Genomic DNA, 19,912 nt, shown 5'->3' on the forward strand with positions numbered 1-19,912 from the left:
TAGACCTCAGAAGGGCCCCAAAAGGGCAACCATGGCTGCTGGATTTGTAAAAATTCCTCATTGCAAGGTCAGGAGACCAGGTATATAAGGGTGTGTACTCTCACGCTTCAAAGGAGGAAGTGCCGTAAGTAAATAGAGGTGGCCGTATTGCTTCAGCTCAACACAGTAGGCCTTACGCCCTGTTCAGCCAAACTCGCATGTGTTGTGGATAGAGAAACCAATTCGTTTTGCGTTGGTTCACCCCAATATTCCAAATTGTTCAGTTTTGGATGAACTAAAATATCCGCCTCAGCTCACATAGCGGTAAATCATTATACTTGGAGGTCTCTCATGTTAGGGCCTCCTCGTGGTGTCCAGTGCTTTCCTGGTGATGTTATGTGCCCAGGGTCACCGCTGTGGCCTAAAAAGACCCCAGAGTATAATAAATTCACTTCTGGTTAGTACCAAACTTGTTCGACCTGAAACGAATTTTGAGACCCAAGCCTGAAACTAAACAAATCTTGGAAGATTCGCCCCATCTCTAGTTGTGCCAGACACCTCTGTATCCTACAAACACTTATGACAAAGACTTATCTTCCATAAGAATATACATGAAGGTGCCGGACCCCTCTTTCCCCGACATCATCTATCAGGGGATAGTCTGCATAACCCCATACACGTAACATAGACAGTAGGATATACGTATAGGCACCATAAGTGAAATATGGAGGTCTATCTAATCATGTTTCATCTCTTTACAGGAATGGTATCCTCACTTCTTTGTACTTACAAGCAGCAAGATCTACTATTCGGAGGAGACGAATGGCGGACAAACCAACGATGATGAAGAGGAGCAAAAAGAAGTATGATTGATGTCCAAGCCTATTAAAAGACTTAGGCCGCATTCAGATGACTGTAGATATAAGAACTATATATGTTGTATCAAGAGTGGGGTCGGATCCTGCTGGAACAAAGCAGGAAAACCTACAATTTTTTTTTTACCCTTTGCCATTGGTGGATCTTATCCATTTCTTAGCACTAAATATATTCCCCCGCAGCTACAGGGATCTATAAGTGGAATTGGTTTATATATTTTTTGGCTATCCAGATAATAAATTAAGACTTATCATATATACAATGTGTCCCATTTAGGTCAGCAACAGTTCCGAGTTGCACTCAGCTGAAAAATGGTTTCATGGAAAACTTGGTGCCGGCAGGGATGGACGACACATTGCCGAGCGCCTCCTGACTGACTACTGCATCGAGACTGGAGCCCCTGATGGTTCTTTCCTAGTGCGGGAAAGTGAGACTTTCGTGGGAGATTACACTCTCTCATTCTGGTATGTGTCAAAAGTAGAACACCATGGTGTGGTATAGTGCATCACTTTGGGTACAATTGATATCCAGAATAGTAGACTAATCCAACATTAGGTGTCTTGTTCAGACAAGTTTTTTGGGGGATTTTATGGTTTCAATTTTATTTTATATTTTTTGGGAATTTTATTGTCTGTTTGGTGACTTTTTGTTCTTTTATACTATAGGCGAAATTCCAAAGTCCAGCATTGTCGGATACACTCCAGACAAGAAGCGGGAAGCCCCAAGTTTTTCCTAACTGATAATCTGGTGTTCGAGAGTTTGTACGCACTGATCAACCACTACCAGCAGATGCCATTGAGGTGCAATGAGTTTGAGATGAGGCTGACCGAGCCTGTACCCCAGACCAATGCCCATGAGAGTAAAGAGTGAGTTAAGGAAATTTATACACACAAAAAGATGTAGTTAAAGAGGACCTCTCACCACCTCCAACAAGTCCACCTCTTTGCATCAATTAGTAGAAACCCCTCTGCTGAATCCAGGATGGTTGGAATTTTTTCTCTAGTCCCCACCATTCCCAAGCAATCAATGCAGTTAGTTTGGTGCCTGATATGCTATTAGGCTCCGTACTGTCAGGAGGGCGGGGTCAGGCAGGAGCAAATAAGGATTGTGATTCTGAGCTCTGACACTGGCTGCCACTGATTGGAGCTCTGAATAACGCTCCCTGCCTGACACCGCCCTTCTGACATTACAGAGCTTACATGGTATATTAGGCAACAAAACTACCTGCACCCTGCTCAAGAATGGTCGCAGCTAGAGAGAAAACTCCAATTGTGCTGGAATCAGTGGAGCAGTAACTATTAATAGATGCTAAGAACTTGAATTGGTGGCGATGGATATTCATCCGTCCTACTCGCTGAATCCGACTTTTCACGTTCTCTTTGCAGATGGTACCATGCAAGCCTTACCCGAGCTCAAGCTGAGCACATGCTGATGAGAGTACCGCGGGACGGTGCTTTCCTAGTGCGCAAAAGGAGTGAACCCAACTCTTATGCAATATCGTTCAGGTGAGACTTGGAATATTCCCACTCCATTGAGTATCATCCAGCGTTTTAATCATCCGAGCGTTTTTTCACATTGTTTTTTTTTTTATTGACCTGGTGTAGAGCGGAAGGCAAGATCAAACACTGCCGGGTGCAGCAGGAGGGACAGAGTGTGGTACTGGGCAGCTCGGAGTTTGACAGTCTGGTGGATCTCATCAGTTACTATGAGAAACATCCCTTGTACCGCAAGATGAAGCTGAGATATCCCATCAATGAGGAGACTCTGGAGAAGATCGGCACTAATGTGAGTGTTATGTTTGGGCTATTGTCTAGGTTGGGTTGACTGTTTACTTTTGAAGGCATGGATCCATCACTATATCCTCTTTGCGTTGTAGGAACCAGATTATGGGGCACTTTATGAAGGGAGGAATCCTGGTTTCTATGTGGAGCCGAACCCCATGCCCTCATTCAAGGTATTAGTCCTACTGGATTGGTGACAACTTGGGTGTAGATGTCTGTGTCACCTTTTACCAATGATCCTTTGTTTTTTCCTTCCTAATATTCCTTCTTTTCTCCCCGAATCTCTCTCCTCCTGTGTCCCCAGTGCTCTGTTAAGGCCCTGTTTGATTATAAAGCTCAGCGAGAGGATGAACTTACTTTCACAAAGACCGCCATAATCCAGAATGTGGATAAGCAGGAGGGTGGATGGTAAGCACTTGGCCTCCCAACCATATTTCCTAAAGAGCTATCCATTGTAATCTCAAAGGAGGTTGTTCTATCAAGGCACCCACTGTCCATATGCCTAACATGGGCTAGGAGTTTGAGCACCTGGAGACACTGTGATCAGCTGATCTCCATTTCCAAAAGGGGCCATCTTAATGAAAACCCCCTTTAACTGTTGAAATAGTTTTCAACGGGTTTTACATCTCGGGCATATATGACATATCCACAGAGAATATCATAAAAATCCTGTAGACCTGAAGTTGAGATTCCCATCCCATGTCAATGTGAATGGTAGTCTGTGGCTCTCTCTAGTCTCTATTATGGGAAGAATAAGCAAATCTGACTTCCATGATGTAATTAGGAAGCCAGTGCCTCAGTCATGCACACCAATAGAGGGCGCTGACTGAGAATGTGCAAGTCTAATGTCCATGATGTAATTAGGAAGACAGAGTCTCAGTCAAACACACCTATAGAGGGCACTCCCTTTAACATCATGCCGACCTTCTAAGAGGCCTTTGTTTGCAATGATGTTGGGATTATACCAGATACAGTCTTCTCAGCCAAGGACAGCTGTTTCGATGTATTTGCATCTCATCAGCTTGGCGTAGAGAGGACTGACCTGGCAGAGGTGAGAGGCTTAGACCGGGTTAAGGGGATATCGTCATTCCATAGGGAGAGACCACCATATAGGTGTGTGGAGTCTTATTAAGCCATGAGCGCTCCACTGTGCAAAGGAACATGGGAAGAATATGCAAATCTGACTTCCCTAGTCTCTATTATGACAGTCCTGAAAATTGCCGGACAGCTTGCTCAGCAGTTTTTGGCCTAGAAAATAATGAACGCCTTACACATGGCACAGCATGGGGGGACCCTGAGGCCTGTTGCCAAAATGGATCCAAAAGGTAGATATTAGGGTTGAGCAATTGGGAAAGATCGGATCCCGATCGGCGATCGAGCAAATTTCACGATCGGAAATCGTATTTTAAAATCGATCCTGAAATCTCAAGATCGGCTCAACCCTACTGTACATATAATATACAATTAGGGTTGAGAGATCAGGATCGGATCCCAATCGGCGATTGAGCAAATTTCGCGATTAGGTTCGGCTGGAAAATGATCGGAAATTGGATTTTAAAATCGAACCTGAAATCTCAAGATCAGCTCAACCCTAGTAGATATGTCATGAATATCTGAGATTAGTAACTTATTCCACTTAAAGGGGTTTTACTTCAGTGAGGTTCTATTATTTTATTACAGCTTATTAATACTGGCCTTATGGTTTCTCTAGGTGGAGAGGAGATTATGGCGGTAAAAGGCAAATGTGGTTCCCTTCCAACTATGTGGAGGAGATCTTGAGCCCCCCTGAGCCCGAACCCGAGCGACCGGTAAGATATGAGGTGGTATGGAAAGCGATAAGCGCCTTAGGGCAGATTACGGTAAAGATGATGCCAAGCATGCTTTTCTAGAGTTTCCCTGCTTATTTGGGTAGTGAAACAAATGCATACATGGACATGACATGGATGGGTTTGGGGAACACTGCCAGGGCGGGTATTTGTCTGTGTCCAGAGCATAAACTAATACAGATTGTTCCTTTTTTTTTTTCTTTTTCTTTATCACAGCACCTAGATGAGAACAGCCCCCTTGGAGACCTCCTTGGAGGAATATTGGATGTGCCATCTTGTCAGATTGGTAAGACGCCTTCTGAAGTATTGTCTATATTCCTTATTACAGATGTAGATGACCCTTGTATATAATGTATTAGGGTACTTACTTGTATATGTCCTTTGTTGTAGCCATCCGTCATGAGGGGCTGAACAATCGCCCATATGTTTTCTCCATAAATGTCCCATCTGTGACAAGACTTCCACTTGATGTGGCTGCTGAGTCAGCAGAAGATATGCACGACTGGGTTAGAAAGATCCGGGAGGCAGCTCAGACCGCAGACGCTCGGGTACGAGAATACAGATTTTTCTTATTATTATTATTATTACTGTATCTAAATAAAACCACGGATGGCAGTATCATATTTGGTGGTACATCTGACAACCATAACTTTCGATAATCTTTGAAAATCAGTAACCATCCTCACTATGCAGCTTATTGGAAGTTAATGACATAGAGCCATTTTATCAATATACACATAAAAATCTACTTAAAGTGATCATGTCACATTGCACATGGAGTTTTATCTGCAGTCACCAATGTTCAAATTGTCCTGCAGTGCCTCCGCAGGAAAAATGAAGCATTACATGCTATCCATTCAAAGTAGTAGGCTGTTCCAGTATGGTGGGTTGTTAATAGCGAATAGACGAGGGTCCTAAATGGTCACCCCTTTATCACTCCATGGCTGGGAATTTCAGAATAAGTTGTTTTGGGGTTTTTTTTTTTAACCAATTTTTTTCTTTCCGCCTCCTATTAGCTCACAGAGGGCAAAATCATGGAGCGAAGGAAGAAAATTGCCTTAGAGTTATCCGAACTTGTCATTTATTGCCGGCCGGTGCCCTTTGATGAAGAAAGTAAGTGACTGTGGATAGTTATCGTCTTTAGGTCATGTTGTTAAAGGGGTTTCCCATTTTCTTATCCCCTATTCTTAGGATAAGGGATAACGTTCAGATCGGTGGAGGACTTAAGTGGTCAGAGAATTGGGAAGGATGGAGTTTTGACTCCTGTTCTGAATGGAGTGGTGGTTGGACTCCAATTATTTCAATGGGAATACCCGGCTATCTTCGTCAGTCCCATTTAAATCAATGGAGTGGCCTGATCAACAAACCATTCAGAACCGGAGACAAAACTCCATCCTTCTCCTGATGGATGGCAGTATGGGTGGTCAGACCCCCACTGAGCTGTATTAGGGTGCTGAGTGTTTACTCAATGTTGTAGTAAGATGCAGAGCATGTGATATCCAGATAGGAAATTCTAGAAAGAGAGAAGATTGATGATGGATACCTTCTGTACCCCTGCACAAGGTATCTGCAGCTAGCTGTAACAGCAAATGATTTACCTTCTGTATACCTTCTGTTCCCCTGCAGAGATTGGCACAGAGAGGGCGTGCTACCGAGACATGTCCTCCTTTCCTGAAACTAAAGCGGAGAAGTATGTCAACAAGCAAAAAGGCAAGAAGTTCCTGCAGTACAATCGGCGTCAGCTATCTCGCATTTACCCCAAAGGCCAGCGCCTTGATTCTTCTAACTATGACCCTTTGAACATGTGGATATGTGGTAGCCAATTGGTGGCTCTCAATTTCCAGACACCAGGTAACTTTCATTTATTTTCTTATTTTACTTATATAGTGCCCTCCTATTCTGCAGCCAACACTGTCCCATATAGGGCTCATAGTCTATATTCCCTATCAGTATGTCTTGGGAGTGTGGGAAGAAACCAAGGCAAACACTAGAAGAACATACAAACTCTATACAGATGTGTCCTTGGCTGGATTTGAACGTCCAAGGAGTCCAAGGCAACAGTGCTAACCACTGAGCCACCCTGCGTAGACACATGGTTGTGCTATGTCACAACAGGGCCCCATATTATCTCTGTACGCAGTATTTTGTGGCATGCTCTCGCAGACAACATATTGTGGATGCCTGTCCAAGGCCCATTTCTACACTGCAGGGAGCTCCTTGCACCATTGTTTGTTTTTTTTGTTGTTGTTGTTTTTTAATGTAGATTGTGAGCCCCACATAGAGCTCACAATGTACATTTTTTCCCTATCAGTATGTCTTTAGAATATGGGATGGAAATCCATGCAAACACGGGGAGAACATACAAACTCCTTGCAGATGGTTTTTTGCCCTTGGCGGGATTTGAACACCAGGACTCCAGCGCTGCAAGGCTGCAGTGCTAACCACTGAGCCACCGTGTGGCCCCCTCCTTGCACCATTGTTGTGCTGTGTACATGACCAATAAATTCTTTGACTTATTGGACTACGTTTTCCACCTTTTTGTGACTTTCCTTCTTCAGACAAGCCCATGCAGATGAACCAAGCTCTGTTCCAGTCAGGCGGCCGCTGTGGCTATGTCCTGCAGCCAAGCAGTATGAGAGAAGACATGTTCGATCCGTTTGACAAATGCTCCCTCCATGTGTTGGAGCCGGTCATTATCTGTGTGGAGGTGAGACTGGAGATCAGCGTAGACTTCATAGATGTTGTAGGAAAAGCAAAAGTAGACCATTGACTGCATGTATGTTTCTTTCAATATACAGATTCTTGGTGCCAGACATTTGCCCAAAAATGGTCGAGGTATTGTGTGTCCATTTGTAGAAGTGGAAATTTGTGGAGCGGATTATGACAATGCCAAAGCAAAGACGGAGATTGTAGGTAAGATGTTGGGTCTTTGGAACCGTTGTGGTGTTGTTTTACGTGATAGAAGTGCCGTCCCCATGTATATTTGGTTATTAAGTGAAATCTATATGGAAGGCACAGAATTAAAGAGATAAGGGGGGAAGGAAGGAGGCGAGGGCAGGGAGGAAGGCGACCCTAATATCAATCGAGCACAAGTTGTCTGAAAAGTTTACGTTTTTTGGCCCGTGAAACCAATCCTATATAGAGAGGGAAAAATAGTCTCATTGTAATAAGCGTATACATTTTTGGCAGCCCTAGAATTGGTTTATGGCAGTAAGGCTTTTGTAAAGAATTAGGGGGTTATTATTTTATTACCTCTTTGACGTACCCACAGAATGTTGCCAAAAATAAGCTATATTTTTAATCGGGTTTTAAACATGGATTTTAAAGAATCTTTTCTCAAAAAATTTCCATGTTATTATCTGGATTTTAGAAGCTTCCTAAAAATCATTTAGTTCTGACTCTTGACCACTAAGCCAAATAATATGCTGCAACTTCCTATTTTCTATAGGAGACTTCTTTGCTTCCTCATTTATTACTGATGATCACAGCTATCATGTAGATAGTATAGAGACAGAATCCACCAGTCATAATAGGGAATATCATGGCTTCTCATCTATTCCTCTCTCTGTACAGGTCACAGAACATGCCTAGAGAACTCTCCCATAGACGTCAATAGGGTTTACTCCAGACCATTGTGTCTATGGCCCATGACCCATTACCAGGAGACAGGAGTAGAGATGAGCGAACACTGTTCGGATCAGCCGATCTGAACAGCACGCTCCCAAAGAAATGAATGGAAGCAACCGGCACGGCAACTGGCCGCCGGCAAAGTCAGCGTCACAGGTGCTTCCATTCATTTCTATGGGAGCGTGCTGTTTGGATCGGCTGATCCGAACAGTGTTCGCTCATCTCTAGACAGGACGTCACAAACAATTTTAGGCTTAATGGCAAGAGTTAGAACTGCAAGATTTAAAAAAAAAAAATTTAAAATATGGATAACATGGAAAATTTAAAACCTCACTAAAAATAGGTTTAAACAATAGGACATCTCTTGGCAAAACTTTGTAAAACAAGCGTGTCACCTTAGTAGGGCCTTTACCCTAAGACCTTTTACAAGGATTTGTGCAGGTTCTAGTGGTCAGAAGCTCTTTGTGATATAGATAGATATAGATAACTAGACCGTTATGTGTATATAGTTTTTATAGATATATATATATATTTTTTAAACTACATCTTTTGATTTCTCCACAGTTGACAATGGGCTAAACCCCGTCTGGCCTCAAAAGACGTTCCAGTTTCTTATTGCCAATCCAGACTTTGCCTTCCTACGATTTGTTGTCTATGAAGAAGACATGTTCAGCGATCAGAATTTTCTGGCTCAGGCATCATTAGTGGTGCGCGGCCTCAAAACAGGTGCGGTATGAAATGAGCGCGTACTTCACCAATGGCGAATATATGTCTGAGATCCTGGTATAAGTAACTTGTTGTACCTATTGCAGGTTTCAGGGCTGTCCCCCTGAAGAATAATTACAGTGAAGATTTGGAGTTGGCTTCTCTCCTTATCCGGATAGACATCTACTCCAGTAAGGTAAGACGTTATGGAGGGCCTACTTACTTTATAAAGAAGTTCTGGCTTGGAATAGATCTCCAGATCAATAGTCATTTCAAAATGGCTGAAATAATTTGGCATCGTATTGGTATAAATGGGTTCTTTGACAAGGTTTTAATTTCTTTTTGGAAATTTAAAATTTTGTGAAACTTGGTGCACTTCTGGTTTGTTTGGTTTTTTTGACTTTTGGAGTGTGGGAGGAAACCCACGCTGCCTATGGCCATGAATATGCTGTAAAGCATATCACTAAATGCTGTTAACAGAGCAGAGGACAAGCTCAGGCAAGATGGCCGCCCCCATCGTCATGTACAGGAAATAGAATTAAAAAAAAAACTTCAATCAGGAAATGAAAATAGACCAGAAAAAAAGTGATAGATTTGACTGGTTTTAACGCTGATATAGATGCAGTCTGCACACTTGTATGTGCCATATGCCGCATGCAAGGACTTCTGGACTCTTACTTTTGTGGCTACACAAGCCCTGGAAAATCCCTTTAAATATTGTGTCTGTGTAAGTTCAATGATCAGGCAGAATATTATGATCTAGGTAGGTATTAATATATGGTGGACATAGTTGTAGTAGTTATCACTGTATGAAGCCGCTTTTGTATAAGGCCTACTATCAGGTGGGCTCTGTAAGGCTGAGTTCACACAGAGTTTTTTAGACCGGATTTTGACAGAGAATCCGCCTCCAAAAAATGCCTCCCATTGACTTCTATGGGAGCCACTCACTTCTTTTCTCCGCTAGCGTTTTTTTTCCCACTTACGGAAAAAAGAAGTGAGTTGCCCTATCTTCACATGGATTCCGCGGCTGAATCCTGCGGCTCGAGACTCCCTCCCGTCTAGGCACATTCATTTAGGCCTAATCTGGAGTGGAATGCTGCGACAGGATGCCAGTGCACTGCAATGGCATCCAGTTGCGGCTAGCCACGGGAGGCATTTTTGGGAGGCGGATTCTGAGGCGGCTTCCGCATCAAAATCCGGTCCAAAAAACTCATAGGGTCAAGTAACTTCAGTTGTGCTTTGCTGTAGTGAGTTCCTAATTTTCCACCTATATTTCAGCAGGAGAACGGTGAAGTAAATGGAGCTTCTGCCCCCCGTCTCAGCGATTCACGGCTACGTGATGGCTTTGGGGATTCTCGATATGCCGCACACCAGCTGGATGATTTCCGAATCCATCAAGAATTTACAGATGGCTTTGATAGAGATAGGAGGTAAAGCCAAATCCCAAACTGTTTATTGTGGAAACTTAGTCACTTTATCAGTACTTTTATCCTCTAATGGAGAGCTAAGATCGGTTCACTCCAGTCGACCTGTTCATGTATTACGTGGATGTTCATTTCTTATTCTTTTTGCAATTGGAGTTGTCTTCAAGAGATCTATCAATAAGATGGGCCATAGAATGGCTGGTGGACCCAGCATGATTATACATTACACAGACAGCCATGGTTTCCAATGGGTATGATGTAATGGAGTCCCAGGTCCCCCTGCCATCAGCTTATTCTACCAGAAACCAATTGTGTAAAGAGAGAAGCACTTTAAGTACCCCATATAAACCATAAACCCTGAAAGCGAAATAGTTTGAAGGGTTAAATATCCCCAACAACGCAGAACGTTTTCCATCACTTAATGAATAGTATGGATGTTTGATGTGACATCACGCTAAATTTTTCATGGAACATTCTCATTCTGCAGCTTGCATGTGTTCTCATACATTGCAGGCTGCTCATTGCCGTTCAGTGGAAAATTTGTTAGATGTACAGCTTACTCTGTTGTCCTTATCGCTCTCCAGAGCCATCTTCTAAGCTGAAACCTTTTTTAATGCGATTTTGGACACCCCCAAACAGAAACCCTATCTGCTTAACCCCTTCCCGACATGCGCCGTAATAGTACGGCGCGTGTCGGGTCTGTAACTATGGCGACCGCCCGGGAGCGGGGCGGCCGTCATAGCCGCCGGGTGTCTACTGCTTCAAGCAGTAGACAACCGGCTGTAATGCCTCCGATCGGTCCCCGGACCGATCGGAGGCATTAACCCCTCCGGCGCTGCTGTCAAAGGCGCCGGAGGCGCCATTTTCCCGGAGGCGCATGGGCGCCGCCATTTTGGCAGGGATCGCCGGCTCCTGGAGCATGATCCAGGGCCGACCCCCCGTTGCCATGACAGCCGGGAGCCTTGTTAAAGGCTCCCAGCCGGTCTGCAAATTCTCTCTTTTGCAGGCTGGTGTATACAGCCTGCAAAAGAGATGATGCTTTTTTGCAATGCATTGCAATGCATTAGCATTGTAATGCATTGCATTAGTGATCAGACCCCCTGGGGTTCAACACCCCTAGGGGGTCTAATAAATGCAAAAAAAAAAAAAAAAAAAAAAGTAAAAAAAAAAATATAAAAAAATATAAAAAGTATTAAAAGTTCAAATCACCCCCCTTTCCCTAGAACAGATATAAAAGTAGTTAAAAACTGTGAAACATATACATGTTAGGTATCCCCGCGTCCGAAATCGCCCGCTCTACAAATCTATACAAATATTTTTCCTGTTCGGTAAACGCCGTAGCAGGAAAAATAGTCAAAAGTGCCAAACCGCCGTTTTTTCACTGTTTTAATTCTGATAAAAATTTGAATAAAATGTGATCAAAGCAATAACATTTCCCGAAAATGGTAGAACTAAAAAGTACACCGGGCCCCGCAAAAAAAGACGCCCTATGCATCCCCGTACACCTATGTATAAAAAAGTTACGGCCGTCGGAATATGGCGACTTTTAGAAAAAAAAAATTTTAACACCGTTTTGGAATTTTTTTTAGGGGTCAAAATGTAAATAAAACCATATAAATTTGGTATCCCTGGAACCGTACCGAAACACAGAATACAGGGGACATGTCATTTTGGCTGCACAGTGAACGCCGTAAAACCAAAGCCCGTAAGAAAGTCGCAGAAATGCATTTTTTCTTCAAATCCACCCCATTCTGAATTTTTTTTTCCTGCTTTCCAGTACATTATATAGAATAATTAATGGTGGCATCATGAAGAAAAAATTGTCCCGCAAAAATTAAGACCTCATATGACTCTGGGAGCGGAGAAATAAAAAAGTTATGGGGTTTAGAAGGAGGGGAGTCAAAAACGAAAATCAAAAAATGCCATCGGCGGGAAGGGGTTAAAGGGATCCTATCATTTAGAAGCATTTTTTTTTCTCCCTAACACATCGAAATAGCCTTAAAAAAAGGCTATTCATCTCCTACCTTTAGATGTCTTCTCCGCTCCACCGTTCCGTAGAAATCCTGGTTTTCGCCGGTATGCAAATGAGTTCTCTGGCAGTACTGGGGGCAGTACTCAGTGCTCAAACAGCACTGGGGGCGTCCCCAATGCTGCGAGAGAACTCTCCAGCACCACCTCCATCTTCTTCAAGAACGGCTTCTTCCTGTGTCTTCTTCCGGCACAGGCTTTGAACCTTGTAGGCCTTGGGCCTCGGGCAGAGCCTACTGCGCATGTCCGCGGCCACAAGAGAAATGGCCGCTTACACAGTAAGTAAGCGGCCATTTTCTTGTGGCCTGTGTTAGGGACAAAAAAAATACTTCTGAATGATAGGTTACCTTTAAAAAAGCAGAAACCCACAGACTATAACAGGTTGTGCCAGGTTTCTTGCAGGTCTTTTCTCTCCACATCTTTAAAGCTGAATAGGGAACAAACTCTCCAGGCAGAGACCGGGCACATGTGTGATCTTAGTCTTACTTTGTTGGCAGACTAAAGATTGTTCAGGAGAGCAGAGATAAGTGCTAAAAAGTGAGGAGTCAGCAAGATCATCTGATGAATTTCATTGAAAGAGACTGAGCAGCCTGCAATGTATGAAAACACGCAACCTGCAGAGGACAAATGGTTGAAATTTTTTTTATTAAACCAATCGTTTTTATTACTAAATAGATGCCAATCTATGAAACGCATGATTCAGAGGGGTTTATAGCCTGTAAAGTTGATGAGAACTTCACCTAGCTAAGCACTAATGTATCATGTTAGTAAATTTCATTATTAACACGTGCATCTTTTTCAGGGTCCCACGAAAGACACGTCTAAGTGGAGATAACAGACTTTAAACCCAAAAGCCAAGGATCTTCATAGACAGAGGCTGTAGTGGTTTTCTGCAATAAGAATCCAGTTTTAGCCCTGTCCTTTTGGAAAACAGTGCCTCGATGTGGACCTCTGCTGCCAGACAGCTTGATCTTTGCACATTTGGTGTCTCGACTCAGTATTACCCCATAAAGGGTAAATTTGCTTAATGTCTCCAGTGTTTCTACCAAGGGAACCATTTTACCTACAGCACAGACTGTAGGAACTTTCTCTATATATAATGCCTTGTATATTAGTATGGCTGCTGTCAGAGACTGGGTTTCCAGTACGCCGTTTCCAGAGCGGATCCCATCCTCGCTTCATCTTTGGTCATCTTCTGTCAAACTGTGAAGGAAGGCGCTAAAGAATCATTTGTATTCCAGGTTATTACCCGTTCTTTCAGTACTGCGCCACATTCCAGGAACTCGAGCAGTACCAAAAAAAAAAAAAGCTACAACTGATATTTTTTGTTTATTTGTGCATGGCCTTTGACCTCTCACTGCAATAGTTCTCTTGGAACCATGAAGGCAGGGTTTGGTATCTTGCTGCAAACGCATCAAGTTTTACATTTCATCCTATACAGGACTATTGTGTTCCTGTACACCATGTTTTTTTAAGTTTTGGACCTATCATTACAAAACCAGCCATTTCAGCAGATCCGGACAATCAAACATGGCAGATTGAACACTCAATGACAGGACCGCCACCGCTACATTTCCTGAGAATGTTTCGAGAACCGATGGAGTAGTTAAAGGGGTTGTTATAGATTTGTGAAAAAAGTCTGTTTTATGTTTAGTTTTTGGTTTTCAGAAACTGCGCCTCTCCTGTCCATTGGCTGTGTCTGGTATTGCAGCTCAGCTCCATTCACATGGACAGGGGTGGTGCTTTTTTTTTTTAGGGGTAGGGGACTAGGGACAATTTTTTTTTTTTTTTCTTTTAATGCCAGCTATGTCTTCTATACTGTACTAGACAAAATAATTGTCTGTTATGGAGATGTGATCTAAAGGGGTTGGCTGCTTTCCGTACAAACTTCACATTTGCTGTACCTTGTGTTTAAATCTCATGGTTATCCCAACTTTTTTTTTTTCCCAGCCCCCACCATTGTTGACAGGTAGAGGTGACTCTCTCCATGCTCAGTTATTTAGCCATGTGACCACTTCTCCCTGGTACAGCCGTCTTCTTCCCCAGTGCAGAACACGCTGTGCGCATGCGCAGATATGGGCGGTGGTATTTTTTTTTGTATCTGAAGGTACAGCCAAGAAAGTGACTACACCTTCGTATAGGTATAGGGGGAGCTATTCCCATTGTTTACGTGCTGTACCTACGCATAGCCAAGGGCATGGGGAAAGTAATGAGCACCTGTTAAACAAAAAACACGGGCAATTAAGACCAGTGTATACTCACCTGTCCCCGATGTTTCGGTGTCTTGCTGGCACATCCCGTTGCTTCTGTTCCGACGGCTTCTCCCAAGTCTCTTCCTGAGTTCTGCTGAAGCCGCTGATTGGCTTTAGGGTGCATTCACACGGAGGAAAATGGCGCTGAAATTGGTGTGGAATCCATGTCAGATTCAGCGCTGAAAAAAAAAGCCTCCCATTGACTTCAATGGGTTCCTTTTTCTGCTAGCAGCGCCATTTTCCTCCGTGAGAATGCACCCATAGCATTCCCTTTAGGCCTTCCTGTGACCCATTGCTGGTTGGCCTCAGTGGTCACCTGAGTAGAAGACCTGGAATGCGCTGGGAGGACACCGGAGCATCGGGGACAGGGGTTTTTTGTTTTTCTTTTTCACTGCCCAAAAGTAAAAGGGGTTGTCCATTGTTGCCTTGACCACCCCTTTAATTCATAACTTTCTTATCTCGCGCCCGGCCTCAGCAACTTTCAGAAAAGTAGCGAGGCCGTCACAGCACTGGCAACTAAACTAGTCGCCAATCGCCAATTCCTAACCATTTTCCACCACCGCCTATGGCAGATAAGAAGTTTGCCCAAAAAGTGATCAACCCCTTTATTATACGTTGGCATCTAGTATATGGAGTGTGTTATCCCTCAAATGGTTAATGAATCCGTAAAAGTATTAAGGTGGATGTATTCTGGAATTGTATGACAATGTGGCCATATACATATCTGCCAGTGTCCAGCAGTGTTACATGAAGTATTGTTAATGCCTCGTATCTGTGTCGTGAAGTGTTGTCATTCATCTTGGTTCACCTCTTATAAGTGAATGTTGAGTAGGAGACGGGTCCCTTTAAGGCCAGTGACAGATGGTGGTACATCGGCCACAGTATATGGATGTCCTGCAGTACTAACTTAGGTCACCATTATGGTTTGGTAGCATTGGAGGAGTGCAGCTCTAATATGGGCACCAAAATGCGCCCCCTTTATGGCTTTGCCTTCCTATCCCAAAATGTGTCCATAGGAGGTCAACACCCACTTCTTGTTCTTTGCACCCCAATAGACTCTTGGGGACAGACTGACATTATTCCACTAAGAGCATGTGCCTTATTTTAGTTCTCCCCCCCCCCCCCAGCCTGAATTTTAACTGTATGGTCAGCTCCCACAGATAAGTATCGGCACTTCTTTTTTCCGGAGATCTCGGAGGACCACCCTGTCTCTGCACCCTGCGACGTACATAAGGAAGTCACAGTCTATTGTGTATTCTGTCCACCAAGAACACTTTGTAGGATATGGTAGTATTTAAAGGGGTTCTCCAGAGAGTCTGTGTGTAGTCACTTCCTCTGGGGGTTTAGGTTTGCCCAGACTGGACCAAACCCTGGGTCACATGATGGAACCCGCACCCACTTCCAGATTTTTCTCTGCCGCTTCTTCCGTGTTCACACCAGGGCTATAGAGATTACCAGACTAATAAAGCCAGGTGACTACAAGAGAGAAGGTGGAATGACTTGGGGGCCAGGTCTGGTTCCGATTATATGACTGGACCGACTAGGTACAGCGCCTAAAAGCCCTGGAGGAATAAAGTGTACCTTTAAGGAGAACACCTTTAAAGTAAGGCTGGATACATGCCTAAACTGCAATTCCAGACATAACCTATACACACAAGTGGCGCTGTTTCTTTTATTTTTTGTATGCACCCTACTTACACATAGACCTGATGTAGAAGAGCCATTGTGCAGCCACAGGTAGCTTACGAGATGTTCTGGTTGGACCACAGTACTGACCCACCTTTCTGTATACCTCTCTGCAAACAGATCCTAATTCAAAGGGGTGTCAAGGATTACAAAAAACATGGCATCCAACAACAGTGCCGCACATGTCCACAGGTAGTATGTGGTATTGCACCTGATCAATATTACATACAACCAATGGACGCATGTGGTGATGTTCCTGGATGAAAGGGGTTTTTGTTTTTAATTTAGTTTTTTTAACACCTGTTAGTTTTTTGTTTTATCTCAAAATGTTGTTGTTTACGGAACTTTTGTGTCTGTATTAAATACACTGAGTTGCAAAGTAATTCCTTACTCTTAGTGGGCCCTGGGTCTGGATTTTCTTTTCTTATAAGAAGATCTGTCACCTGTCGACGCCTGATATTGTAAATTCTTGTGTTCCTTATAATGTACCTGGTCTGGAGCATCTCTGCTTATAACACTCTGTTGTTCCTCCTACAAATTTGTTCATAAACATATAGAGACTGAGAGCACTGGATTGTGTACAGACACCCCTTGGACAAGGGGAATGGTGATACCCCATAGGTGTAACAGAGGGACCTCATAACACAGAGTTACACTAGCGTTGGCCTATTCCTTGTTCTGGTCCCTCAGACCGCTACCACAGTGGTCACATACGGACACTATTGAGTGTAATGGAATCAGTCTGGTTGTCCATTTTTAAAACTGGAAAAGTCATATGTGAACATGGCCTTGGGGAATGTAAGTATTTACTGAAAACTGATGCTAAAGCTGAGATTACATGCTGAAAAAGAAGCTTTTGGAGAAGGGAGCCGTCACACGGAGTTTACGCTCACTCATTCTGAACGTAAAACTCGTTCAGAGTGAGCGGCGTAAAAAAAAAAAAAGATCCCATTGACTTGAATGGGTTCATGGCTTACGCACGTATCACATTGAAAGCAATAGATTAAAAAAAAAACAAAAAACAAAAACCTCCCTTTGATTTCAATGGGGAGAGCACATATACCGGCACCCATTCAAGTCAATGGGATCTGTTTTTTTACACCGCTCACTCTGAAAAAGTTATACGTTCAGAATGAGCGAGCGTAAACTCCGTGTGCAGGCTCCCTAAGAGTTAGTTCCAAAAAAGGGGTGTAACTCTTAATATAATATACTTATACTTTATTCTGCTAAATCCACTCCTGGCTTTGGCTCAAAAAACAAACAAACCACATTGCTTAAAGAGGACCTTTCATGTCCCCCTTAATGTGCGGTATTATATACTGCTAGAAAGCCAGCACTGTCAAAAGGGCGTGGCCTTACAGCCTAGCATTATCTCTGGGCTATGAGGAACACTCCCCCCTGACAATAGTCTTCCATAGCCTTGTAATGTCAGAGGGGAGGAGTTCATTATGGCAGTGAAATCTCCAGCCCCAACCAATGCATATACCAGAGAAGCTGGCAACGCACTGAATGCAGCACAGCATGCTCTCTAGTGATATATAAAGCCACATAGTCATGAGCACATGAAAGGTCCTTTTTAAGGCTATATTCAGACAAATAGCCGTCATGTGACTTTTTTTTATTTATTTTTTTTATTCATTTTGGCAGATTTATTAGTAAAAGTGAATTGCTCATAGCAACCAATCACAGCGCTGCTTTTATGTTTCAGGAGTAGAATTGAGAATGCAAGCTGTGCTGTGATTGGTTGGTTGCTTGCTATGGGTAACTGAGTTAGTCTCTTGTATTGTAATACATTTGCCAAGCCTATTTCAATTGAACTACTCAAGTGTCTTTTTTTTTTTTTTTTTTTAAATATGTTTTAAGGGGGTGTTCACATGATAGAATTCCAATGCGGAATTGGATAATAGTGCCAGTGTATTTTGCCTCTATTGGGCAGGGCCGAATTTTGGACACCGTAGTGCAGATGTGAACCCAGCCTTAGTCTACCTGTTGTATCCAGCGATTACCAAACATCTTCATTGGAGATGAGCGAGTACTATACTCAATACTCCAGTTTTGAATAGCACGCACCCATAGGAATGAATAGACACAGGGGGTTAAGTAGCTGGCCACCAGCAAAGTCTGCGTGCCGGCTGCTTCCATTCATTCCCATGGGTGCGTACTATTCGAAACGGCCGTTTCGAATAGTACTCGTTCATCTCTAATCTTCATATGGAAATCCTTCAGACGTGACAGCCTGAGTATTGGCCAGTTAGGGACCAGACATCTGCTAATAAATCCATGTTCACATAAGTATGGCCGCTCTGACCTATAGTTACCCATCTCCACCATTGACGCCCTTGTATTGTAAAGAAACTCTTAATGTGCAGCAGATTATTTATCATTTCCATGCTGGAAAACCGGATTAAACATCACCACCATGTTAGTAATAAAGCACATATTTATAACCAGTGTGTGTACACTTACCAATGTCCTGTCTAGTGGGAGGGAATGCAACAATACCTTTTGGACATTATAGACATCACTTAAAGGGGATGTCCAGTTTCAGCAAATGTTTTTTTTTTTTTTGAATAATGAAAAGTTGTACAATTTTCCAATATACTTTCTGTACCAATTCCTGTTGGGTTTCTAGATCTCTGCTTACTGTCATTCATTCAGCTTACTTCTAGGGAGTAAAAACCAGACATGGTCATGTGATGGACACGGTGCACAGCTTGTTACAGTCCGTGGTCATGTGATGGACACGGGTGCACAGCTCATTACAGTCCATGGTCATGTGACGGACACAGGTGGATGGCTCACATGACCATGGACTGATCTGTATCTATTGGAAGTGAGCAGAGATCTAGAAGACCATGAGGAATTGAATTAGTATAAGTTTTATTATATAAGTTACATGGTGGGACAAGACACCCCCTTTAAATTTGAGCAAATTTTTTTTCCCCTAAAAATAGAAGATTGATGGCAGAATAATACCCCCTCCAACTAGTCTGCCCTTATATTATTACCATTTTATCTTAGGACAGGCATGTATCTAGCCCCGCCATGCTTACTTATACTTACTGCAGATTTCTCAACCACATCTGCTGCAACTTCATTCCAAGTCTCAACTACTTTTTCGGTGTAATAATATTTCCTATCATCGCTTTTGATCTTCCCAACTCAGTACAGTAAAAGATTTTCAATTTTCTATGGTTTGCTGTGACTGGAGGACATGACTAAAGATTCCTATGTATGAAGGAGGTGAAGCATCTCTGGTGCAGGATCCAATCCCATCCCTGAGTCAGAATTAGGGCCAATTCACATGGCAGTTTTGAGAACAAGTTAAATTCAATGACAGGAATATATAATTCCCGCTATGCCAGAAAACTGATATTGAGGAACTTGTTTGGTGAAAGGATCTTTCTGGTGCCAAATATACATCTCAATTCCCAATCCACACCTTGACCACCTCATTCCGTGGCCTGTTACCTTTCATTCACATCTGCGTTGGTATTCGGTTTAGGGAGTCTCCCCTTCCCCCCCAAATGGAATGCCGAACGCAACTGCAAGCACTGTGCAGTGAAAGCATACGGCCACCATAGACTATAATAGGGTCTGTGTGCTTGCCGTGCGCTGCCCCCGTCAATCGTGCGGACAGTATTATGAACTACTTTAATGTCTGCATGATCCCTGCGGAGATCTGGCGGCAAGCACACGGACCCCATTATAGAGGAGAGAAAAAAAAA

The 19,912-nt window shown here is 43.2% G+C and overlaps 1 protein-coding gene across 2 annotated transcripts in view; it reads left to right on the plus strand.

Moving 5' to 3' along the window:
- PLCG1 (phospholipase C gamma 1) overlaps nt 1-13,099 on the plus strand; it is a 51,971-nt gene extending 38,872 nt beyond the window's left edge. The window contains exons 15-32 of one of the 2 annotated variants that reach the window (XM_075277492.1): nt 741-842; nt 1,132-1,319; nt 1,521-1,721; nt 2,241-2,360; nt 2,460-2,640; nt 2,732-2,809; nt 2,941-3,044; nt 4,348-4,444; nt 4,679-4,748; nt 4,853-5,010; nt 5,479-5,575; nt 6,089-6,313; nt 7,021-7,169; nt 7,261-7,375; nt 8,654-8,815; nt 8,902-8,990; nt 10,073-10,224; nt 13,049-13,099. In XM_075277492.1, the coding sequence (XP_075133593.1) occupies nt 741-842; nt 1,132-1,319; nt 1,521-1,721; nt 2,241-2,360; nt 2,460-2,640; nt 2,732-2,809; nt 2,941-3,044; nt 4,348-4,444; nt 4,679-4,748; nt 4,853-5,010; nt 5,479-5,575; nt 6,089-6,313; nt 7,021-7,169; nt 7,261-7,375; nt 8,654-8,815; nt 8,902-8,990; nt 10,073-10,224; nt 13,049-13,091 (2,331 nt within the window). In that variant the 3' untranslated portion in view covers nt 13,092-13,099. The remainder of the gene's footprint in view (nt 1-740; nt 843-1,131; nt 1,320-1,520; nt 1,722-2,240; nt 2,361-2,459; nt 2,641-2,731; nt 2,810-2,940; nt 3,045-4,347; nt 4,445-4,678; nt 4,749-4,852; nt 5,011-5,478; nt 5,576-6,088; nt 6,314-7,020; nt 7,170-7,260; nt 7,376-8,653; nt 8,816-8,901; nt 8,991-10,072; nt 10,225-13,048) is intronic. The other variant, XM_075277494.1, reaches the window with a different exon arrangement.
- The last annotated feature ends 6,813 nt before the right edge of the window (nt 13,100-19,912 follow it).

The sequence above is a fragment of the Leptodactylus fuscus genome, chromosome 6 (genome assembly GCF_031893055.1).
Source record: "Leptodactylus fuscus isolate aLepFus1 chromosome 6, aLepFus1.hap2, whole genome shotgun sequence".
Classification (NCBI taxonomy): Eukaryota; Metazoa; Chordata; class Amphibia; order Anura; family Leptodactylidae; genus Leptodactylus; species Leptodactylus fuscus.